Source organism: Carassius auratus, chromosome 41 (assembly GCF_003368295.1).
Source record: "Carassius auratus strain Wakin chromosome 41, ASM336829v1, whole genome shotgun sequence".
Taxonomy (NCBI): domain Eukaryota; kingdom Metazoa; phylum Chordata; class Actinopteri; order Cypriniformes; family Cyprinidae; genus Carassius; species Carassius auratus.
This window is the reverse complement of record NC_039283.1, coordinates 22,696,703-22,723,107: the sequence shown is the minus strand read 5'-3', so window position 1 is coordinate 22,723,107 and position 26,405 is coordinate 22,696,703. Positions and strand designations below refer to the sequence as shown.

Below are 26,405 nucleotides of genomic sequence, written 5' to 3'. Positions count from 1 at the left end.
AATTGTGAAACGCAGTTGGTGCCCCGGAAAACCTAACTGTTGAACAAAGATATATTTCCCTTACAACCAAAAACACACAAAGAGACATTTATCTGGTCCATGTGTGCGCGGGCGCACAATTTGGGTGGATGGGACAACATTCTGAAAATCACCACCCAAACTAAATTTGGGAGGATGGAACAGCATCATTTTGGTTGACCGGGACAGTGCTTAAAGCCTTTGTCAATTAAGAAAAGGATTGACCTTTTAACCGCATTTGCTCAGTTTGCTCTAAATCAGTGGTTTCCAAGCTTTTTATTCGTGTAGGCCCTAATCAGCCACAAGAATATTCACAAACTTAATTAAAAAATAATTTCAGTAATCTGAAAAAAAGCATTATAAATAAACTATTTTTATTATTATTTACTTTTTTTTCTACCATATTCATATTTCTGTTAAAGGTTTGTGCTGGTTAAATGTGTACATTGCTGATGGGGCCACATATACATATACATATATACATATATATATATATATATATATATATATATATATATATATATAATTCGTATTTTTTTATTGTCTATTTGATTTTTCAATTACTTCAAGCCTTCTTTTTCCTCAGTTGCATGTGTTTTATTGTATGAATTGTAGATGGATTTGTGAACTGAGAAATAAAATGGAACAGAAATAAACATGGACTCATAATGTTGATGAAGAGAAAACGAAATGTTGCATATAAAATGATATCAAAGTATGAGCTAACTTGTGCAATTCAGTAAATATTCTCAGACTACCCTAAATCAATCACAAAATAATGTGCTGTCTCAATCACCCAAATATTATATTTTGCAGTTGATACGCACTGAATCATGATTCTGCAGAGACAAAGAACAAAAAATTGCAGAAGGCTAAGCTAGCAATATAATTTAAGCATTAGTAATGAGTCTCAAAAAGGTAATTTCATCATAACTGGAACTGACATTTGAAGCACGGCAATTAAATGCAAAATCTGTCTGAATGACCTTGTTATAAAGAAGAATAACTGGAATCAGTGTCAAAAAAAAAGCTAGATATGGATGATCTTTCAAATGCATTGAAAGTACAGTTTTGACTTGATGTCTTTAATTTATTCAAAGGCATTGTTTCAAAGAAAAAGCTTCTTTTGGTTTTCTTCTACTAAATACTGGCTCAAGCCTTTTCTCAACTGCTCAGCAAAAGCAAAATAATAATTACTACACAATGAGAAAGAAGCAAAGCAGACTCCTTACAATAACTGAATTCATTTGCTTTTCTTTGTTGCAAATGTGTTCTATTTGGACTGTAATTAGTGTTTTATTCCCCTGAATATATTTTCACTCTCAGACCATCCAAGATGTAGGTGAGTTTGTTTCTTCATCACAGCAGACTTGGATAAATTAAGCATTGCATCACTTGCTCATCAGTGGATCATCTAGTGAATGGATGCCATCAGAATGTGAGTCAAAACAGCTAACAACATCACAATAATCGACAGGACTCCAACAGTTAACATAGAAGTAAAATGCTGTGTTTTTAAGAAACAAATCCATCTTTAAGTCCATAAACCATGTTTCCTCCAATGAAAATGTCTATCCCCTGGTGTTCTCTGACATCAAAATCCAGCAATACATTTTAGAACTTTCACTTGTAAACAGGGTTTGTTCTGTGCATATGTCTCTCCTGATTCAGAGGAACACATTTTTCACTGGAGAGAGAGTTAAAAACATCTTAATGATGGATTGGTTTCTTACAAATAAGCAGCTTTTCACTTTACAAGATGCTAATTGATATATTGGAGTTTTTTGTGTTTTAATCAGTTGTTTGGACTCTCATTCTGATGGCACCCATTCACTGTAGAGGATCCAACTCCACTCAGCATGTTTAAGCTGCAGCTGCACCATTATCTTCTCTGACAGGCTCACATCCCAAAAACTTCCCCGCAATGGCAGAGGAATTTGGAAAACAGTTGAAAAATGCAATCTGCAAAAATTATTTCATTTGGTTCATCATAATAGAGGCTTTGCCATGATGTCTGAACAACGAAGGAGAACATCAATGTCAGCAAAGTGCAACAGAATAAGAAGAGAAAATTATTCACCAGGTGAATTTTAGAATACAACCTTGAGTCTAGAGATTTATAGAGACCTGAAGTGCAGACAAAGTAAAGAAAGACTCAGAATGTGGCTGTTTATCATCCAAGGCTTCAAAGTAACATTACATTAGACCACAGACAGGGATATAGACTATGAAGGACAAATGCCAAATACTTATTCTCAAATGGCCAGGCTGTTAGCTGCATTTCATTTTGGCATCTCCTGAAAGCTTTTGCACGTACTGTGAGAGATGTGCACTTTATCAGTGAGTTGCTGCAGTAGAACGCCTCTACCAATGTATTTAAAGGTAAATTTGCAGAGTTGCAGATTATGGGTATTTTCAAACAGCTTTTAGACATCCAAACAACAGCTATGAGTATGAAAGCAGTTGACACTGCTTTGAGGTTTTACTGGCATAGACAGAAAAACATGTCTATGGTGGAGAGGAGAAAAATATTTTAATAAATAAACTTATTTTTTCCTCAGTCTCCTATCTCAGATATATCCACAAAACTTATTTTATACAAATGTAACTCTCTTTAAAGAAATAAATCCTTGAAACTCAGAAATCACATTATATTTTCCAGTTTAGTGCATATATACCATATTTTCCAGACTATAAGTCGCACTTTTTTTCATAGTTTGGCTAGTCCTGCAACTTATAGTCAGGTGCGACTTATTTATCAAAATTAATTAGAAATGAAACAAGAGAAATTAACTAAGAGACATGAACCAAGAGAAAACATTACCGTCTACAGCCGCCAGAGGGCGCTCTAGGCTGCTCAGTGCTCCTGTAGCCGACACTGAAGACATAGAGCGCCCTCTCGTGGCTGAAGACGGTAATGTTTTCTCTTGGTTCTAAATAAATGCGACTTATAGTCCAGTGCCACTTATACTGTATATGTTTTTTTCCTCATCATGACGTAATTTTGGACTGATGCGACTTATACTCAGGTGCGACTTATAGTCCGAAAAATACGGGTAAATTGGTTTTATTAAGTGAACTAAAAGTTCCAATAATGTCTGATAATCACCATAATAATAATAATACACATGGCAACACAGATTATGAATTCAATTCTCAAAACTGGACTTCCAATAAACCACATGAAGTTTCTTTCAAAAGAACTCTCTAAACACGATTTGAAGTAATATAATTTCTATACCACTAGATGAATTGTAACAAGAAAATATTTTTTTCTTGATACCAACTGAGCTGTTTTTGTAAGTGTATGTAAACATGAATATCCCCAGCTGCTCTGTGTATAGAGTGTATGTATTAAATGTTGTAACCACTAATTAGGCGTTATCTCAAAGCTTTTAGACATCGAGCAAGATCCTTCCACCCACCACCTGACATCGCTCGAGCTGATATGAAGTACATCTTTTGCACTCTTTCAAAAAGACGCACAATTATACCAGTCATACACTCTTCTTCTGCCTGTCACATACAACACATTCCTGACCTACTAATTACCGTACAAGTCTAATCTCGCAGCTATTAGGCCTTAATGTTAACATGGATCTGGTGAGCTGACAAGTGCTGAGACATTTCATGCTGTCGGTTTGATTTGCTATCTAAAACATGCATTGTACCAGTTTCAACAGTGCAACCAGAAAAAATGACAGGAGTAACGTTTCAATTCGGGGTTTTAAAAAAGCACCACAGATGTCTCCTTCAAATTCAAGGCCTACATTTGTAGAACAATAAAGTTTCATTAACTCGTTGGTTCAAATGCAGAGATGTTTAGATCAGAAAGGTAATCTAGGTGCACAAATGTAAAAGCCAGAGTTAAGATGCGTAATGCATGAGAATGACAGCAATACAACACTTCTCACACCTTCAATCACTTGGATTTCTGTAAATACTATTCCTCTTACCCAAGACGTGTTGCCTTTGATAAGATGACATTCATCCAGCTTCAGCTGTGGAGCTTCAAAAAATGTAATTACGTTCAGTCAAAAATATTTCCCTTGCTAAACACCATCCTTCACTAATCAGTGTATGGCAAAGAAAGAGTTCAGCTAAAAATGAAAACATTTCTTTCCCAGACTGTATGCTGGTAATTTCTGTGGAACACAAAAGTAGACATTTTAAACAATCATTACAAAGCTTTTGCTATTTAATGGTGCTTCACAGTGCTTCAAAAAGAGCCTAAAAAAATAACCAATAAAAAAAAAACACTAAAAAGGAAAAATCTAAATTCAAACTGTGCAGTGCTGCTGGGGGCCACATGTTACACAAAGCAAAGTAGTATCAGAAAGCCCAGACAGTTCTAAATTGTGGAGTCATAAAGCAGGCTATTGCACATTTTATGGAAAAATGTAATTTTGGAAATGAATGTAATTATAATTATATAATTGTAAAAAATATAATTTTTGGAATGGAAAAATAGATTCTCCTACTCTCATGAAAGTGTGTGTGTGCATATATATATATATAGTTAGTTAGTTTTAAGAACTGTTTATTTACAGGTTCTTTGAGGAAAATTTAAAATGTTTCTTTTATGGCATCAGTGTGGAACCCCTCTTTTGGAACCTTTATTTTTAAGAGTATATACATATCCATGACCAATATTTCTGTGGCATAGTCGGTTTCTATAACGTTTTGACTATCAGAAATTATGATTACAGAGTCTATACACTTTTTACCATATTTATATATTTTCTGTACAATTGTTGACAACCACACCATTATTAAAGTAGAATTTTTCTCAACATTCTATTATTATTTTATCATCAATTTCAGATTAAATAGTGGACCAAATTCAGATCAAAGTGTGCTTTTTTTCACTTTACATCATGAAACAGTGTTGTGTGTGTGTGTGTGTGTGTGTGTGTGCTTAAGTAGGTCGTTCCTGGACAGAATAAAACCAAACATAATCTGGTCAAAATCAAAGGTTGCTCCAAAAAAGTCCACCGCTCCCCGGTGCCAGCAGGGGGCGCACTTTAGCTGTGATTATGAAGCACATTGTAAAATCGTCATGATGAATCTCAGCCAATCTGACATTCTATACGAGTTTCTATCCTCTCAACCACAACCTACACACAGACTGAACTCAAACTCGAAGCGCATTCAGTCAGACTAAACTGATGTTTGAAAACGTAGAGACACACCACAGACCACAAGACAAATCTGAACACACAAAAACACCACTGGGATTTTCAGAGAACTTCTTCAATTTCGGAACATGGCCAACCATATCGACATAGTCACATAATCTATTTCCTGCGTGTAGAAGGAACTACATTTATAGTACTTTTGTCCCTTTTGAAATATGATTAAAAATGTGATCATCAACCTCAAAACATATTTTGTGTTTAATGGAAGAAAGTTATACATGGAAAAAAAAGGTCATATGATATGGAAGAAAGTCTTACATGTGGGAGAGTAAACATTAAGAGAATTTTAAGTTTATGGTGAACTCATTTAAAGAAATATTTCACACAATAATGACAATTCTGTCATCATTTACACAGCATCATCATGTCTTTCCAAACCTATGACTTACTTCTGTGGAACACAAAAGATGATGATTTGATGCATGTTAGAAACCAAAAGGTTTTGGTTACCATCAAGTTCCATTCTACAGACACACACACACACACACACACACACACACAATAATGAGTAAATAATGAGAATTTTCATTATATGGTGAACTATTCCTTTAAATGTAAAGAATATTACACTTCAAAGAGTGAGTTAAATTAACTTTCCTTTGAACACCATCTTCTGTTCACAAAAAATAGGCACTTTTCGTTGCTTTTGTTATCTTTATCTCTTCACAATGGCACTTTCACTAAGCCTAAGGCTGACACTTAATCACCATGACTGAAAGACAAAAGGGGAAATTATTTATGAGAGAAGATCATGTGACTGCAGAATACAGATTCCCATGATAACCATCTAGAGTCCTTAATAATCCTTTAAAATGTGTTCAACACCAGCAGAGTGTGCATATCTTGTTTCTGGAGCATTAAATGTGATTGTGTTAAATCAATGGCTCCCAACCTCGTACCCGAAGGCCCCCCAACACTGCACATTTTGCATCTCTCCTTTCTCGGACACACCAATTTCAGGACTTGGAGCCTCTAGTAATGAGCTGATGATCTGAATCAGGTGTGTTTGATTAAGGAAACATGCAAACATTTGAGAGGGCCTCCAGGAACATGGTTGGAAACCACTGTTAAATTGTACTTGTGTATTAGCACAGAAGAACAAGGATTACTCTGGATATGCTCAGATAAAATGTGTGCAGGACTGCTCTAAGCCAGCGATTTTGTTTTCCAAAAATGTAAAAGGTCATTAGCGTGTAAAATGCCTTGCCTAAACTTGTTTTAATGCTAGATATACCCAGACTGATTATGGAGATTTTTCTTGCATCATGACAATCATGTGATATTTAATCACTTAATCACTTAAATCAGCAGCATAATCCACATGCGCGGAGCAGAAGGGTTCAACATCTGCAGCCGAGGGCCTTCTGAGAAGCAAACAGTCCTGACAGCTTATTACAGCAAAATGATCCGCAGTGAAACCTTTTAGAATTATAGACACACCCCAATATTCTTTACGTTCTGGTGGTCAGGGTTCCCACAAATCTGACAGCGATTAAGCATGCCGTACCTCTAACACTTATTAAAAATCCAGACTTTCAAGTTGATGAAGGCAAATGACCAAATATTATTGACAGTCATGTCACACTACAGCACAAATGAATGGTTAAAGCAACCCATTTATTTCCATGCTTGTCAATCAACAGCATAGAAATGCGTGATTTTTGTATTTCAGGCTTCAGTGATTTGTTCCATGAGAGTGCCATTAACACCATAATGGTCTGACTCCTTAAAAAGCTGTTTATTCTGAATAAAGAGCTAGATTTTAGGGACCACTTGTGACCATCATAGGCCAAAAGTTTCAGAAGAAATGCTAATCAAACATAAAATAAGGAATCAAGTCAAGTAAGGAATTTAAATGGCACACTAACACCAGTGACAGAGCAAGTAACGTAGCAATCCCCTTACAATACTGCCGCACGTGGTATGGATTACCATACAAAAACTGACAAAAATAGACTTAACTGTAACAGACAGAATATCCATCACAAAGTTTGGTTCCTATCCCAGTGAGTCCTACTTCCAATGACATTAATACTCTGTTGCATATGCTGAGCCATTGGTATTGCATTTGGCAAGTATTACAGAAGACAAGACAAGAGTTTAAGCAATGCATATATTTCTCAGAATTAGTATCTAATAATGATAACATGAATTACATTCAGTTTTCAGCCCTTTCAGAGTTTTAAATTGGAATTAAAAATGGCAAAAATGTACAAGAAACAGAAATCCTCCAAAATCCATCAAGAACAAGGGAATCATAAATTACATGTTCAAGAAATCGCAAAAAGAAAAAATATGGAACGTAAATGTAAATCCTGATCATCCTCTACTCGGATCTATTCTCTTGCATTTGAAAGCCAGATTTGTAGCCATGACATGACATGTAGCCCCGCCCACATACTAAGCAAGCCTCTCCCCAATCAGGCCCCACCCCTCTCTTGTGGTTCGCAGAGAGAGTAAAGTGCTGGTAAGCTGATCCAGAGGTGTTCAGGAAATGCACACATGAACCACACGGAAACACTATGAAGAAAAAAAAAAACTAAAAGCAGCAAGCCCAAGTTAAAAGTAAAATATATTTACAAAAGTTTACAACATGCAAAATCAAAACAATCATCTCAAAATATTACAACTGAAGTAGAATATTACGACATATAAGTAAAATTAAAACAATCTCAGGTTAATTTTGGAACGATTAGACTAATTCATTAACTCAAACATGATAACATATACAATTATCCTGGAATCTAACGTTAGATTCCAAAAGCAAGATTAGATAATTACCTTGAGTCAATCACTGTAGACCTAGTTCTAAGTCTCACATAAGTGTAAAATATATATATATATATATATATACACTTTTCTCTTCAGTGTATCTGTAACTGCATATGAACTAGACTGTCTGACAGGTTAATTAAATATCCCTTTTCAATGTCAGTTTTATTATTCTGACAAACAAAATATGCCATTTTAACAGGTGATCAAGTATTCAGTACTGAGATGTGTTCTCGAGCAGTATAGCTGATTCTCCCACTAGCTTGACTTGGGTAGAAGTAAAAAACACTCTAAAATTGGCAGATCGTTGATGAAATATACTACAGTATCTCTCTAAAGTGTCCAACAGTCATTTATTAAAACCACTTTGGAAAGTTGTTAGTGCAGTGTCAAACAACCATAAAAAAAAAACGAAACAAAAGGCGCCTGTTTGACAGTCGCTTCCTCATAATGCTTTCGATTCCCGTTCAAAACATGTAGAACTGACTGTCCAGACCCAACATGTGACTTCTCCAACACAGAGAACTCAGAGAACTCGAAGAGAGAGGGCAGGCGGAATGGATAGTGGGTCCTAGTGCGTCCTTCGCCTTAGTGACATGTGGCTTTAGTGATTCCTGTGAGTTGAGATCAGGGCTGGAGAGATACCATCATAGTTTAGGGCATGCGGACTACAGATGCAGGATGTGAGAAAATATTACAGCTGGAATCACAGCAATTTCCAAAAGCTATTTGGAAAGAGATATTATAATGATTTGAACTATACTCAACTGAACTCATTTTGACTATAACCTCAAAAAAAAAAAAAAAAAAGGTCACTCAATGTTACATGTACACCTCTCAACAGAATACATCATGCATGTGCCATTAGATAAAGGCCGGCGTCTCAAAGCAAAGAAAGTCATAAAGTAGTAAACAAAAAATAGTTTCTCATTTCTCGATCCTGAGGATAAATAAGGAGGCACTAAGGCAGTGATGACCTTGTCAGATGAACTTTGCAACAGACTTCCTGCACCACAGCATTACATACAAGGATTTACAAGCTTAGGAGCGTCTATCTGATTTGTCATTTGCAATTACTAGACACTAAGCCAAGTGAGATCCAGAAGATCTTCGCTTGACCGCAAGCTTTCACGGTTTGTTAGTGGTGCAGCTCCTAGTTTAAAACTACACGGTTACACCTGAGGGAGTGTATGCCTAGGAACAGCCTGCGATCACATTAACCAAAATTCTCTTCTTCCTGCGGATAGCAGCATCTCTCAGTAAAAATACAGTAGCAAAAAAAGAAAGGGAAAAAAGTTCAAAAGAAGATAAAAGAGCACCTTTGCCAATAAATGCATCTAACATGAAAGCGAAATATGAGAGTGACTTTAATGTGAAAGTAGTGTTCATTAATACGCAGGAACAATTCCCATCAAACCTTTTGTTCATATGCACGGGGGTCTCTAATCAAAAGTGTTATCGCCACAGGAACCTTTGAAAACCCTGAATGAATATTAGACTATTATAATGGGATATGATCAGTAGATTGTCAACATTCCTAAAAGTGACCCTCAGTCACTGCTGTCATCATCGTCGTCGTCGTCCGAGATGTTGTTGCCGGAAATCTCCAGATGGGTGTAGGAGCCCGAGGAGAGCTGCTTGTAACAGAACTCACACACACGCACCGGCTTGGTCGACTGACTGGGAAGCAGAAACTTCTTCTCCGAACAGGGGCCACAAACAACAAAGCCACATTTCCGGCAATGGTGGCGCCGGTTGACGGGGTTGAATTTGATCTTCTGGCAGCGCATGCACACGGTCGCCTCGGAGTCAGGCACCCAGACAGCCGCGTGCTCACCGGTGGGAGATTTGCCGCTTTTTTCTAGTAGGTCCGAGACGCACTTACTGATGTGGCTCATCCACTCAGACTTCTCCGATGCTGTGGCGGCGTAGACGGCGAAGGATTTGGTGGGTGTTTTAATGAGCCAGCCGTTGCGGAGGTCGCCCTCGTCCTCTACAGTGTCTATGGTGACGCTCTCCAGAGGGATGATGTGCTGCTTGTTGTACTTCTTCTTCTGGATGACGATGTTGCCGTACACCAGGATGTCGTTAAAGAGGAAGAACTGTCGCGCTTTGGGCCTTTTGCGGCACAGCTTTGTGAGAACACCCTCTCCTATGAGCACTCGACCTGGGATGGCCAACGGTTGTCCTGCTGTGCCAAAGCATGCTTCCACCACCCCGATGCGCTTAGAGTTGGCCTCACTATTGGCCAAGCGGTCCACCATCTTTCAGATGCCTGGGAAAGACAAAGATAAGAAGTTATGATTGGAGCAGCAACAGACACTGAATATAATGGCTCAGACAATATCAGTAAAGAGATAAAACCATACAGACATAAGGAAGGAACACTTGTGGTTTATCAAATCTTAACCAATTCTTTGTGGCCTTTTAATAGTTCCCTGAATCTGGCCAATTTTGAATCAATGGCTACTCAACGCTTTCGTTTAAAAAAATCATCAGCATATTTTCAAAGTCAGGTTGCCAAGTTCTTTGAAAGACTAGCTATTTCATTAGAAGAATATTTCATTAAAATACAAGCATTATCAATTAATATAACTGATTAACCATTGATATCATTAAACTTACAGCACAATGAATCCAACCATTCCCTACTCTTAATTTATATTTTTGCTCTGTATTACTGACTGTAAATGTGAACAATTACTAAAAACACAAAGCAACTTGTCCTTAGTTGATAAACACCTGAAGCAAACAATGTTGATTTGAAATACCATTCAAGTTTGAAAAATTATTTAAAAGAAATAAAATTTCCCAAAAGTTCCCAAAAAGTATAAAATAAATTGATCAAAGTGACTATAAATCCATTGATAGTTACAAAATATTTCTATTTCTAATTATTATGCCACACAACTGTTCAAAACTGATAATTATAAGAAATTAGCATATTATAATTATTTCTGAAGGATCATGTGCCACTGAAGAAGGGAATAATGGCTGCTGAAAATTAAGTTTTGCCATCAAAGTAATAAATTACATTTTATAATATATACATACAAACATAGAGGATAGCATATTTGTTTTTTTGCTCCGGATACAAGAATTGTGACATTTTTCTGGTGAAAATGTAGTATTGTGAGAAGGCTACCCAACAATATTTTTGAATAACAATAACTAATACAGGATTACTGTGAATAAAGAGCGGTCTCATACATCATTAAAAGAAAGAAAAGTCTGATCAAAGGATAAGAAAAACGAGTGTTCCCGCAGCGCAATGTACATCATTGTAGGCAATTTTATTTATTTATATATTTTTTTATTATATCTTTCAATCTGCAGATTGTTTGGTGGAGACCATGAGTTAAGATGTATACTGACATGCTTTCACAATAAAATAATGAATATAAAAAGAAAAATATAATTTATCACAGAAAAGCGACATTGATTTCAGCTCTAATAGTAAACCTCCAATCAGTCTAAAGCAACCCTGCATCTTTGATCATTATAACAAGATATCTGTCACAGCGTCAGAGAGAAACAGAGCTACATGAGCTTTTCAAGGTAGGACAACAGGATCTGATCATTCTCACATTACATCCTGTCTGTCTGTCTGCCTCTTCAGTCGCAGCTGTGCCGGTCTAAGAAATGAACTGCACTAGTTAAAAAGAAACAACACGTGGCAGCAGATGACATACACATCTCATAATGCTACTGATGCATTTAATAAGTGTGTAATACTGTAGTGTCACCCTTGTTATTCACTTGCCTCACGTAAACAAATGACATAATCCAGAGTTTACCAGGCTGCTTCAGATGGCAGTGCAGATTGTGACGAACACACACTCTGGTTTAGAGTCAAGCAAAAGCTACACACTTTGGTATTAACTCATTTCCCTCTTTGTAAATTAGAAATGCTCAAACCCGGTCTCAGTGTCATGCCAGCTGGGTTTCCAAGATACAGAGTGTTTGAATAAAAGAGAAATCTGAGGTCTGTAGACGCCAAGGGTAAGAAGGGTATCAGTGTAAAGCTTGCTGAACTCATAAATCAGTAAAAGAGGAGTTCAGCGCTAGGGGATTACGAGACCAGAAAACAATACTGGGTGTTATTTCCATGATGCCATGGATAAGGTAAACCCCAGTTCTGCCCCCGTTATGACTATCATATTGTAATCTGATGACAGAGCAGACAAAACGAGCCCCTTAACCAAGAGAGGTACGCCATGACATTTAATACATCCTACACGTTGACCTCGATGTTGAAAATGCAAGCATGCCCATGTACAACTTCTAACTTCACAGATAAACCACATAATTATCTAATGCAATCTCCTCCAATCGCACCACCCCCAGAGCAGGAAACATTACCACACAACTAATCTTCCCCAACTAGAACTACTACTAGTGACAGACTAGAGATAGTTGACTAAATGAAAGGAGTGTCATGTTCCAAACCTGTATGACTTCTTTCTTCAAAAGACGCTACACAAAAGTGTTTTTGTGTCTATAAACACTTACTGTATTAGACCCCAATGACATTAATTGTAAAGATAAAAATGAATGAAATTCTACAAAATACCACAGAAGTACTTTGTGTGTTAGTCGTATGGAACATGAAATAAGTAAATGACGGAATAATAATTTTTGGGTGAACTATTCCTTTAATGTCAGAAGATATGTACATTTGAATAGCTATAGTAACACCATATCAGACAACATCTCACCAAGTGCCAAAAAGAAGTGTCACTTGAAAAGAATGCATGGATCTTTCAAGACACTTTTAAAGGTTAAGAGTATTTTTAGCACAAGCGTCTTAAAAAATGTATCGCTTGCGGTGGGATGTCCAAAAAAACAAGACAAGACGTTTTGTCCAAGTGTCTTTGGCTGCAGTGACTGTGCTTCAAAGGGGATTCATTTAAAAGATGAAACTTTTGTGAGAAAACAAAAGGCAAATATGTGAATAATTATCATGCAATCTTTAACATAGATGTTCAGAGGAGCTCAGCAATCATTTTGAAGTAACATAATGGCTTGTAGAGAAACTCTGCATGTCTGAAACTCAGTGAAAGGACTCCACCACCTCCCACACAGCAGCACTTTCCTGACTCACTTCCTCCTTATTAAAATGAAAACTCATGCAAGGGTATTCCACACATGCTGTGGGCACTACTACATGTTTAGAATAGCTAAACATATTCCAGTTCCTAGTGTTTCAAGTTCTACAGTGAAAGCAGTGGTGCTTTGAGTATTAGAAGCACTCTGCTTTTCGTGTTTCTGCAGTTTTATAGAGTTTTCTAGAGTCAGTAAATACTGTACTATGTTACAGAAAAATACAAAAAGTCTAGACTGAATCTGCCACAATGTCATGGCAATACTACATGAAAGAGGACAGTTTTGCACACAAAGTAGGGCTGGCCGATAAAATGGTAATGATAATTATCGCGACAATCTACCTCGATAAATGCTAACAAGAGTTATATATAACTAGATAAATGTTTAATGTAATGTTTATGCACCAAAAGCAGAACTGTGCCAAACAGACCATTTATCTACTCTCCACAAAATTCAAACAGCATAGAAGCGTGAGCTCACTAAAGCAGATGTGTCTACTCGCTGCTCTCAGGTCTCAGTCACGTGACTACTAAACAGTACTGTACTGTGGATTTACTGTAGTAACACCAACTGTACCATGGTATTGCAACAGAAATGATGGATGTTAATATAAAACTGTATTATATTAACGTATAGATTTATAAAATGCGTTAAAGCAATGGAATATAAATACAGTATATTTGAGATTAAGCTATAGCATTTGTGCATTTTAAATAAATGGATTTAGACTACTGTTTTAACATTAGTTACATTTTACCTGCTATTGAGGTGCTACATATGTGTGGTTTTAACTGTGGTTATCATGATAAAAATGTTTGCTACTATGGAAGATCAATGGTTAATTTTAATAAAATGGATCGAGCTGGGACGATAAATCGATGCAGGATCGATTTGTGGACCGATTCCGTGATTTTCCGAATGCATTGCAATTCCTCTGGAATCGATTCTGAGCTTAGTGTTTAACAGCGCTAATCTAGTTTTTATCTACACACTCAAATGCTCATGAAGTGCTAAATAGCGCTTGTGCGTTCGGCTGAGTTATGTAACGTTAATTTCACCTCAGCTCAGAATTATTTTATGACGTGAGATTAATGTAAACACAGCCCACTGTGAACATGCTTGTAATTCACTTCAACCTTTCCTTATTTTATGAATGATTATTTTAGGTTCAAGTGTGTGTAAAGATTTGGAAACAAGCAGAGAACGCGGTTTCTAAAGCATGCAGTGGCATCTGCTGTTCAAAACTAACCTCAGAATCAACTCAAAGAACTGCGATGAATTCGGAAAATTCGCAGAATCGATACTGAATCATTTCTCGATTTGCAATGCATCCATTTATTGTCCCAGTACTAGTCAGAATAAATAAATTTCACCATATAATTACAGATGATACTGCTTTGATAGTGAACATAAATTTACATCTGGATCCCAACTCAAGCTACTTTCAAATGTGCATTTATAAGAGATCAAAAAATGTAATATTAATATTGCAGCCTGCCCTGCAAACTGCTGAAGATACCAGTCCTCAAAATAACACACAATTTTTGTTTCAAATCATGACAGGTTTATTTTCCATTAAGATACTTATATTGTTAAGGAAAAATGAATGGAAAAGTGTAAAGAATTCAAGTGTTGGCCATATTCGGACCATAAAGAGTAGTTTTAAACCACAATTAACAGTCTGGTTTCTACAACTTTCAATTACAAGCCTTTTAATTTGAAAAGAAATAAAGATTTAAAATGTAGTGTGATGATTATCGTTATCGACTGATGTCAAACTTTTTACTGTAATAATTTTTTATGCCCATATTGCCCAGCCCTAACACCACAATGCCAAACAAAAATGTACTTATCACAGATAAATTAACCTGGCAGACAAAACCTAATAATAAAACCTTTTCCCTTTCTCATTTGAGAGTAGTCGGTTTCAACATTTTTAAAGACATCATTATTTACTCATCCTCATGTTGTTCCAAACCTGTATCACTTAGTTTCTTTTGCAAAGAAGAAAGCCCATGCACTTCAAACAACATTGGACCCCACTGACTTTCATGGTATGGACAAAAAAAAAAAATCTTCTATTGTGTTCCAAAGAAAAGAAATGCATTGCTAGGACAAAATGTGTCATGTTGTGCTTCAAACAGAGGTTTTCCTAATACAGACTCTGGTTTAAAACGCATAAATAGCTGCTTTGTAAAAGGTTCGCTCTCGTGTTGCTGAGTTACAGAAAGGTCAGTGATAAGCACTTAGAAACTCTCAGCAATGACACAAGCTCATTTATTTTAGCCATTTGCAAGCAAGACCTTCTCACCTGTAAATGAGAGGTGTATTCTCCATATCAATTAAAAAAAATAATGTCAAATCAGGAATGGGAATCAGTTTGTAAAACCTAATTTTACCTGAAATCAGCATCAGAAGCACGGCAAAAGAGATTCATACCACTCACAAAAATAACACGTACCAATGTGAAATCCTTGGATGAGTGATATACCAAACATTTGAGACTCTAAGCAAGCATGATTTTTCTTTATATCTAATACTCTACATAATGTCAAGTTAAAAGAAAAAACACAAGGGTTGTAAAGACATGTCAGTGAGATGATGTCAAGCTGTGCTATTAATATTAAAACATTTTTAATGTATTGCTAGAAAATTTTGAAAAATATTCTAGTTGCAGAGATCAATAAATACAAACATGCTTGGAAGTGCATATTAATCACTGTAGCCGCTCAAAGCACAAAAGATAAACAGCCATATTTCTTGCCTGCTTCACTAGATTGCTCAAATGCTAATTTCCTTTGCTGAAGCGTATGAGTCGCTGACCGAATTTGATTAGAAGACCTGCTGGCAATGACTAAGTGAATGTGATCTGGAAAAGAAGACTGGAAGGCCTTCACTGGACACACTGGCCATGTAGAGAGATGTCATTCTAATTCTGCCAGCCTTTATGACAAAGACAGATGGATGGGTGCCGGTCTAATTTCAATTACGCGCTCTCCAGCATGACTCACTAAAGCATTAGCCACAGCATGTTTCATCCAGAACTCAAACCCTCCAAAAGCACTTTCATCATTTAACAGGCAGGAACCAAAGAGAATGAGCAATCAAATACTTGCAATATATTTACATGAGTTGGATTTCTTTTATAATATAACTTGACAAAGAAAAAGCTAACTTTTACACTATAAGTTATGGATTTACGTGTCAGATCATTTGTGAAACACCTGTGTGGAAATGGCAAAGAACGGAAGAGGGCTCAGATCGCCATTACATGTACATATATATTGTAGTTATTAATACATTGTTTCGAACAACATTTACTTGAAATAGAAATATTGATATTCTAAATGTTTCTTTTGAACAATTTATTATTGTGTCCTTTTTTTAAGTTTCCTTGGGTCACAACAAACAGTTCTAATCATTGTAACAGACATTGGTGTGATGTTTTCCCCCTCATTTCACAGTGGTTTGCAGTACATCAGATGCTACACGGAAAAGCTCTTTTGGACACTTGGAAGATCAAAGATCAAAGTGGGATCAAAAGCAGCAGGTGGAAACTAGACCTCTCTTTCTCTGCAAAACGCTAACACACTGCAGGTCTAGCAGCTAGCACCTGGCCCTCCAGAAGCCAAGCAACCTGATAGTCCATCTGCCGGAGGAAAGCAGGAGCTGTCAGACACGTCAATCAACGACAGAAACAACGCACAAATGGTCACTAATAACTAAAAAAAAAGTTACATTTGCAGATAAAGTCTTGTTTAAGGGTCTGTGCCTTTGTGGATACAGACATCTGACTACTAAGTAGTGATTGTGTTTTTCAGCAATAGTGTGCACTAGAGTTGGGCGATATGGCCATTTCATCGTCATATCGTCAGCCCGTGAGATCGACAATACACGATATTATCATGCATGTGTGGAGCAAGAGAGAGACTCTTTGTTCTTGTCATAACATAACTATTTGGTGTTTTAAACTGCGCAGATGTTCGCGAGAGAAAGGTATATCTCCAGCACGTGCGTTCACATTAGGGTTGCCAGGTTTTCACAACAAAGCCTGCCCAGTTGCTTCTCAAAACTAGTCCAAAACTAGCCCAATCGCGTTTCCAGAGGGTTTCCCGATAAAAATTTAATCCAGCAGTTAAAATATACGTTTTTTGGTGGGGTTGCCTTGGTAAAATTCACATTTTAGGGGCTAGATATCACGTTATTGGTATTGGGGTAACTTCGACCTGCGGACATGAAAAACAACCACAGACTTGGCAACACTGGTTCAGGTGGAGCAGCATTTACTACACAGACTAAATTCTGACAGGCTACACAAAATCAATATATAAAATCGGCAAAGAATCGCCTTTACTGATGAGATGCGCATGAAAACACAGACAGACAGTGCTGGAAGTAGCTAATGCTTATAAGTAAATCATTGGAAAACGAACAGAAAGGATGCTGTCTGTCGGTCTTTATTAAAACTATTTGCTCTGATTTATTGTTTTGGTTACATTTTGTGGAGTGGCTTAAGAGTATGAAAAAACATCAACAAGGTGAAAAAAAATAAGACTAAAGTTTTAGGTTGTGTAGTGTAATCTTGTTAAAGCGAATATCAGAAAATTGGTATCGAAAAAGGTATCATTCAAGAACAAGTATCGAAGCCAAGGTATAAGTATCGGTACCGATACCCAACCCTAGTGGCATAAGGCAGTACTATTAGCCTGTGGCAAGTGACAACAGAGTGATGTGGATTAAATGACACATATGAGCTCAAAGTATTTTAAGAGTGATGGAGCTTGGTATGACTTCAGTCCCAAGCCTTCTCAAAATGTGTCAGGAAGGTGACATAAGTTGGAAAAGAGATGGGAGAGGCCATGAAAGAAGATTAAAGACTAACAACTTAGAGATGAGAAGACAAGTGAAGGCTCAGACTACACTAATTAATTAATGACAAGCTTAGTTTCCATGTTTATCTAAGCACTTCTGGAGCATACTAACAGTGATGAAATGATCCTGGAAAACAGTCTAATATCTAGCCTTGCATAATAAATATAGATATAAGCCATTCTAAAGTTACATGAAGAAAGTGTTTATACAAATCACAGTTCACCTCTGATCTTTCCAGACTGTGCACAATGAAAGTGAAAATGGTGCATGATGCTAAATGTCAATTACAATATTTCTTAAATATGCTTAAATTAAAAAATATGCAATGCAGAAATTGCACCCAGTGATATTTCACTGTTAGTGGAGCAATCAAGCACAGCAAACAGAAACCATGTGATTTAAATTATGCAATGCTTTATTGCATCACACCTGGTGGACCAAGTTTCAACAAAACTGCATATTATGCGCTTCATAAATCTGGAATTTAGGGCAGGGCCTCTATTTGGAAACCATATGTCTCCAAGCCTAATGCATATAAAAAAGAAAACACACCACAAAACCTGACACCTTGAGAGATGAAAAGCAGTAAAATGGTCCTTGCTGCAAAAATAAGGATGTGTTTGCATTTGGAAAACCAATGAATCCCTTCAACCCACAACGTCTGCTGTCAGTTCACAAGACCAGATATATTGTATGCTGTAAATATTACCCCGTTATGATATTCTCGTATTCAAGAAAGACATACTTAAAAAATAATATTTAGGAGAGGAATGGAGAATGAATTCATACATCTATACTTTAACATATGTGTAGTACGTTCTGGAATGCAGATGATAAAGACTGCCTTTCCTCTTAAAGAACGAACGAAAGAAAGATTTTCTTCTAACAAAGTGACGTAATATTCCAGTGCACTTGTACGACAGCATTCCAAAGAGCACTGAAGTGAGTGCTGTACACTTTGGGGATAAAAACTAATTGCCATTTCTCAAATTGCAACTGCAATTTAAAAAAGGCGATTTAAAAAACTCCAGGTTTGCTGTGCTTGTTTATAGGGTTGCACAATTCAGCCCCAATTTTTTATGCTAATATTACAATATAATTACAATTATTTGTATTATGAGTATTATTATTAATACTAAATAAAAAATATAGGAAAATAAGAATAAATGAGTATTTAAAGGAAAATAAATCTTGCAGTACAACTGTAAAATTACAATACTAACATTTATGGCACTCATTTCTTAAAATGTCAAACCATTAAGTTTATTCTGACAAGACCCCTGCAGTGCTGCACAAAAATATACATGATTCTGCCCATGTTTTTTTACATAGTTTTAAAATGCACTTGGAGAGATGGAGTTTACGAGAAGAAGCATTTGTGAATCAAGATGCTTGGAGTGAGTATTATAAGCAGCTCATGTATAAAATCACAGCTTTACTCTAAAAAAAGCAGCACATATTTCATCAAACTGCAGCCTTTTCGATTAGCTAATCACACTAAGCCAGATCGCAATTTCAGTTTTGATTACTCAAGCAGCCCTAACTGAAGCTAATCCATATTACATGTCCGTGAGGTGAGGGTAGGACATATTGAAGCATAATTAAGTTTTATTAAGTTGGGCCTACATTTTTGACATAAAATTTTTGTTATTTTATTTTGAAACCAGAATTAAATCAGCACTGCAAAAGCAAAGTATGTGATGGCTTGTAAACTTGCATGACTGCACATCTGGATAACTCAACAAACCAGTCCAAAGTTCATTTAACAACCAGCAGTTTTGTACAGTAAAAGTCTGACCTTAATGCTGTCAATAAACCATTCTGGGCAAATTAAAAGCAGTAAAATGATGGCAACACAGTGCCTTCCAGTAAGTCAAGATTAAGGAAGTACAGCAGAACTATTCTCAGCTACACCACTGAATATTTTTAACTTTTAAACCTTAACTACATTCAGATCTTTTGGTTTCTCCAACTCAAGGCATAAACAAGATCTTCAAAGTGAATCTTCTTTAATTTACTCAAACTTTTCAGCCCACAAAATTAGATTACGCCTGTTCAAACATACAAATATTCACACACAAAATCTAACCATACATCCTGTCACATCAGCATGCATAAATAAGCCACAGGTAACAGGCAAGATAAGATCACTATAAACTTGGGCTTTACTGCTATAGAGTAAATATGCATTTAAAAGCAGTTTGCCTTCTGCAGGTTAAATGCCCATGCTAACTATAGCTGGGTTCCCATCCAAAGTTGCAAATTTAACGTGCAAAACTGGAATATCACATAATATTAGGGCTGCACGATGTGTCATTTAGGCATCGATATTGCGATGTACGAATCCACGATAGTCACATCGCAGGATGTGCGATGTAGGCTGTCGTAGTTGATCCGTTATTCATTAACCGTACAGCTGCTCCCCAGCCCTTGACAAATGTGAATCGCAGATTAATTGCACAGCTTAACCATCATAGAGTGAAAGTTTATCATTTGCAAGTGTTTTTAGGTCCTGTCAGTTTAACAGGGTGCATATAAGAATGAGCAGAGAGAGAGAGAGAGAGAGAGAGAGAGACCCGGTCGCGCGCACGCTCACCTACACAGTCTCCAAACAACCCGAGCGATGTCTTGCTCTCTCTCCCTCGCGCATATTAATCAAAATCAATTGACACGATGGTGTCGGGAAAAAAAAACTATCTAGTCATGAAATGTTTTCTGTGTTGTCAAATTTTGTGCGATATCCTAAACTGCAGAGATAATTACACAATGCATGCTGTACACGTCTGATTTGCGAACTAATGATTCCTTTGAACATTTTAGATGCAACAAGATGGCTAGTCAAGTTATCCCAACCCAAAGCGCAGTCAAATGACTTTTGATGCGCATGGATGACTTATTCAGCAAATCTGTTTCCATCTTAATCCTTTTCTTTACACAAGTCAAAACCCACCTCAAGGGTAAAAATCACTATTTCCAGGTACTTGGTTACACTGAAGACATAAGCTGATTTCCAACTAATCACAGCAGGATCTGTTCTATGTATTAAACGACAAACACTTCTTGTGTCTATTTAAAGTTGTTTCGATGGCAAAGCAAGAAGTGGATATTTTTTGGCACCTCATGATTAAATAAAATTTTGACTTAGGACTCACAATTTGATTCCAAATTCTTCATTGGCTGATAAATAGAACTTTAATTTGATAAACTCAAATTCCATTTAGTTTTTTGCGTATCAATCCAGAATTTTTTTTTTTTTTTTACTTTCATTGACATATTTGACCTTGTGATGAATAGAGCCTTGAATATAGGCAATGCTCAATTTGACAACCCTCTCTATGAAAAATGACCTTAAACTGTGGGCAGCTTTAAAGAGAGGAGCGATTCAAACAGGCCCTTATCAGATATTTGGATATGCAAACATTAAAATCTCATATGAATTCCTGCTAACTGGTAGTTACAAGTTTGGTAGACCATGCCTTCACTTAGTTAAAACCTCTTAATAGAGCATAATCTTTGGTGAATAACTGCATATAACAAAACAAGTCACTTTTGCTTCATTACACCACACAACATTTCAGTTGGACCCTGCTGTTTGTCTTGCTGACACTGATATTTCTGTACCCATCATTATAGAAATGACTAAGTTAGCACCAGACAGACCTGCATAAGCACAGGCTGATCCTTGGATGTACCAAAATCATATTATTACATGCAAGATTCATTTAGACCATTATAAATGGTTGACTCAACATCTTTGGAAGTCATAATGCATTTACAATTAAGATTTTTGCTGAAAAGAATCATTGCACAAAATCACAGCAAACATGCTGAGGTCAATGACAGAGTAATGACTGCAATGCAGAAACAAAATCAACTCAAAGCCTAACAGAATTGAACTTTAAACTTTAATCTTGACTTATCCATAAAATGTATTACTGTTCTGAAGAAAGGTTATCTATTTTGACTTTATTAGGAAAGTGAGACCAATTGTACTCAGTGAGAGCGTCAAGTAAAGTAGTACAATCAAGCAAGGCTGGTAAACATGATTATTAACTATTAACTTACTTTCACTTCTGAAATACCTGGTTGGACAAGTAGCACCAAAGGTAAGAAATAAGAGTAAATGAAGAAACACGTTTTCATGGTGCATTCCCTTTATACTGAAAACATACATGTTGTTCAGCAAATGCTCTGAGACAAGCAGAGTTTTTATAAATAAATAAATATAAATATATACATATATATATATAAATATATATATATATATATATATATATATATATAACCGATATTCACACATTTCTATTTTTTTGTTTGTTTTTGGTTCCTCAATATACAGGGCCTGTTCTTCGTACCTCGCTTAATACATCCGAGATGATTTGAAAGATGCCGGATCTTTTTACAGTGATAACTGATCTCTGGTTAATTTGGTTCTTCAAACAAATTAACAGATTTTATTAAGTTGTCTAAAATTAAAGTGCATTCTCGTGTTCCTCCATAAAGGGCAGATGTATTGATACTCTAAACCACAATCAGCAATGCAGCGATTGGCTGGTGGCAAGAAAGCAAAGTAATGACATATAAAAATCATATAACCAAAAAAAAGAACACCTGACGAAGAATTTATAGACCTATATCAACAAACAGCCAGTTAAATGAAATGTGCACTGTTTATATTTAATTTATTATTTTCATGATTCCCAATTGTTTATATTGTCAGGCTTTACATTTTTATTTCAATGTTGTAATTAGCAATTTATTTAATTTTTTCTTTAAAGCAGATTTGTCACCACTCAAATTAATGCACAACTGTATATCATGTGTGTAATGCTCTAAATCAATTATAAAGTAATTATTTTATCACAGATAAATTTTTCAATATGTAAAACTGGATGCATCTAGACTCCAAAACACTCTAATATTATTTTCTAATTAAATGTTTTTATTTTTAATTATTGTTCCCTGATCAGTAGGGTACTCTTTTAATGAACTAGCAGTGGCTGGGACAGATTTTAAATATCAATTTCTTTTAAAAAGATGCAATCTAACCCTGTTTACATGAAATAAGCTTGCTCCCAAGCAGGTTTAAGCTTAAAGACCTGTTGCTATGACAGCAAGTCCAGGATGAGCTTCGAAGAACCAAATGACCCAAGATCATGCCAAAACGCCAACAATCAAATCCAGCTAACAGAGTTAGCAACATACGAAGCACAGGCCCCTGGGGCCTGTACCATGATGGTAGCTGAACAAATTCAGAGTTACAGGATTAGTTTTGAGTTGACAAAACCAAACCTCTCCAATCTGGCTTTGTTGGTAGCATGATGCTGTTCATCAACTTTCTTTGTCAATTCAGGCTTTGATCCTGAGTTTGTGGAGCGCGTGCACATGAATGTGTGACATCACTGGCGAACAGCCAATCACGATCCTTGCAATACAAAGATGGTTTGATTTACTTCTCGCGAGAGACCCAGTGAGATTCAAAACTAAAGGTTAAAGGTTTTGCTAAAGGTTAAGAGATTGAAGAATATGACAAATTTAAAATGTCATATGAAAAATGAAGGAGGACTAATAAAATAAATGATCTTGCTCCATCAGTGTAGTCACAAGTGGAACTTGTTAACTTAGTTTATACATTTGAAAATATATAGTGATAGAGACTTGAAATTGTAAGTTCAGATTTGTAATTTTTTTTAAATAGTGCAATCTTTTGATACTACATCTTATTTATATTACATGATCTGTATACATTAATATTTATTTAAAATAATTTATAATAAGTGTTAAACTAAAATTCCTTGTGTGTAAGAGATGAATAATAATATGAATCAAAATAATTATATAAATCATAAAATGACTCAGTTATTATCATAAAGCCAGACTTCTATTTTTTTTTTTTTTTAAGCATAAGTGACCTTTAATTTGGAGCAAGATAAACTGGAGTTACTTTGTTTCAGACATGTGTCACTTCTCTCACATCTGATTGGTTCACCTTCAGTCTGAGATCTTGAATCCAGAACATAACCTGCCCCGGAGCAGGTTAGCCGTGAAGCGTAAGATACCATGGCAACAAACACCGATTAAAGCCGAGCTACTTTCATAGTACCTAAAACCCAGGGTTGGCGGAAACCAAGCTGAAACATAGCTGGCTAGCCACCTAATCCAGCTTCGTGGTACAGGCCCCTGGTCTACCAATAAATATTTCTCTAAATAACAGGATCCAACAACTCCACTATATTCAATAGGAAACAAAAAGTGTTAACAAATGAAGCAGTTATTCAAATTATACAATTAATATTAAACATTAATATTTATATTAGTTATAACAATACATTTAAAATATATTATTATTAAAATTAAAAGCAGAATAAACTAAAAAGCAGAAATAAACATTTAAGAATCAGTTCTCCTTCTGCATATCAGGTGTCAGACACTCAAACGTAAAAAAAGAAGAAAAAAAAAGATTAGTATTGACTTTATATACATACAAACTTAGAGAGAGAGAGATCAGTCTATTCTTTCAAGAACTTTGCACACAGTCCAAAGGGTACAAACAGAAAAAGCCAAATTTACAAGAAAAGTATTTTACATTTAAATATATCCATTAGTGTATGACAGCATCCATCTTCACAAATACAAGCAACCGACTCCGTTGCACTTTTTAAAAGTGCAGGTGTGGATCAAACAGCCATATGAATGAAGAAGTGAAACTGTGACGATAGAATATATAAAACAGTTCTGAGGATCTCGTCTTAAAAAAAAAATGTTAAATGAATGCTCAATGTGTGGTCATAAGAAAATCATACATAGTATGAGGCATAGGTGGAAAAAAAAGTTATCAGACTAACAGCAACTACATAAAAGTTCCATGCAAACCCTTCGGCTAAAATATGTTTGTATCCATGTTTTTTTTTTTTCATGTAAGTTATCCTGTTCGTGCAGTTACATGCTGTATAATATTACACAAAGCACTTCGACCAAGTATTTCCAAGCCACCACAGCTTGTTACTAGTTAACTTATGCGACCTTAAATCTAAAGCAATTTCAAATGTTCTCCATGACGAACGGTTGAAGGAAAGAAAAAACTGCTAACGTTAACTTACTCCTCAATTATCCCATCACTACATGACTGATAGATACCATGCTGTTTAGCAAGGAACAGGCTTGGGTGGTTTTCACCATGCAGTTTCGATGAGTCACCGAGCACTGGCTGTCACACAGGCGAAGTTAAGAGTAACGTTACAACTTCTGATTTTCTGTCAGATTAAAAATTCAAATGTTGCACAAAAATGCAAAATGCAGTTGTTTTGACACTGACAACTCAACTAAAAGTCTAGTTACTTTGACGGAGTTTGTACTGGCTGGCTAAAATGCTCTATGAATTAGAGGAACATACCTAAACAGCAAACCTATGTTGCTGTGGTCAAGTTAGTTTTACATTTCGTCGTTGTCAAAGTTTTTCCTCATGTTAGCATGCTACAAGCTAACAGGTCGCTTGGACTGTCCCATAGCGCACGAATAGTTTCTTGACTACTTCCTACAGCAGCTTTCAAACTTACCCAACTGAAACACATTTCACTGACGCTAATGTAGAATATTTTTTAAATGAACCACGATAAACAAGTAGTCGTTCAACAATTACAACACAAACTTGCTCTGTCAGGCGCGATTGGAAAGCAGACGGTCCGCGAGCGCTTGGTGAGTTTAGACACAGACAGGCACGCGCGCGCTTACCTCAACACAAACGATCGACAGCTGTGGACTGTAGACAATCTCAAGTTAGTTTTCCAACGGATAAAATATTTAAATTCCAAATTCAAAAAGCGTCACTTGTAAGTTGTTCTGCCTCCTTCCCGTGCAGCCAAACTCGGAAACTGCACTTTCAATATGGCTGAGGGTAGGAGCAGGGAATGGAAGCGTCACTTGTGGTGTGGGAGAAGGGGCAGGGACTAATCTGGATAAACACTGATCCTTGTATTTAACGTTGTCTGGTGTTTATGTGGTGCCTTTCGCTTTTCCTTCTCGCTGGAAACATGCATATACATGTTTCGTGGAAATAAACCACAGATTAAATCTGTCTTTATAACTGCCTGGTCATGTGAGTTAGTGTGTGAGGTAAGCAACACTGGGTTTAATAACCCAGTTGAGTAGTTAAAGTAGTCCCAACTGATAGGGTTATAAAGGCATAATCTTTTTTAAAACTGTTATTGGGTTATGAGGTAAATGATGAGGCCAACTTAAATTATCTTGGTCTTTCTCATGTAAGCTGACAATGGCTATGCATAACACAACAAAACACTTTTCTAATTTCTAGTTTGGATGTTGTGGAGTTGCCTGGATTCTGAGTACATTGCACAGCTCTCTGTTTTGTTTTAAAGAGTTAAATTTCTTTTTATTATTATTATTGTTCTAAGTCAAGTTGCAGGTTATTTCTGGTTTGAT

At 36.2% G+C, this 26,405-nt stretch overlaps 1 protein-coding gene across 2 annotated transcripts; it reads right to left on the bottom strand.

Moving 5' to 3' along the window:
- Nucleotides 1-7,310: 7,310 nt before the first annotated feature.
- On the bottom strand, nt 7,311-25,904 carry LOC113059305 (pleckstrin homology domain-containing family F member 2-like). Of its 2 annotated transcripts, none has more exons than XM_026227700.1 (2): nt 25,698-25,904; nt 7,311-10,263 (listed from the first exon to the last, which is right to left on the bottom strand). In XM_026227700.1, exon 2 carries the CDS (start codon nt 10,250-10,252, stop codon nt 9,539-9,541), a length of 714 nt encoding a protein of 237 aa, XP_026083485.1. In that variant the 5' UTR covers nt 10,253-10,263; nt 25,698-25,904; the 3' UTR covers nt 7,311-9,538. The 2 variants fall into 2 exon arrangements, with proteins under 2 accessions (XP_026083485.1, XP_026083486.1); XM_026227701.1 differs by lacking the exon at nt 25,698-25,904 and adding an exon at nt 25,523-25,652.
- Between the last annotated feature and the right edge of the window lie 501 nt (nt 25,905-26,405).

Excerpts from the sequence above, each read along its gene's own strand:
- LOC113059305 (XM_026227700.1), bottom strand. The coding sequence starts at position 10,252 with ATGGTGGACCGCTTGGCCAATAGTGAGGCCAACTCTAAGCGCATCGGG.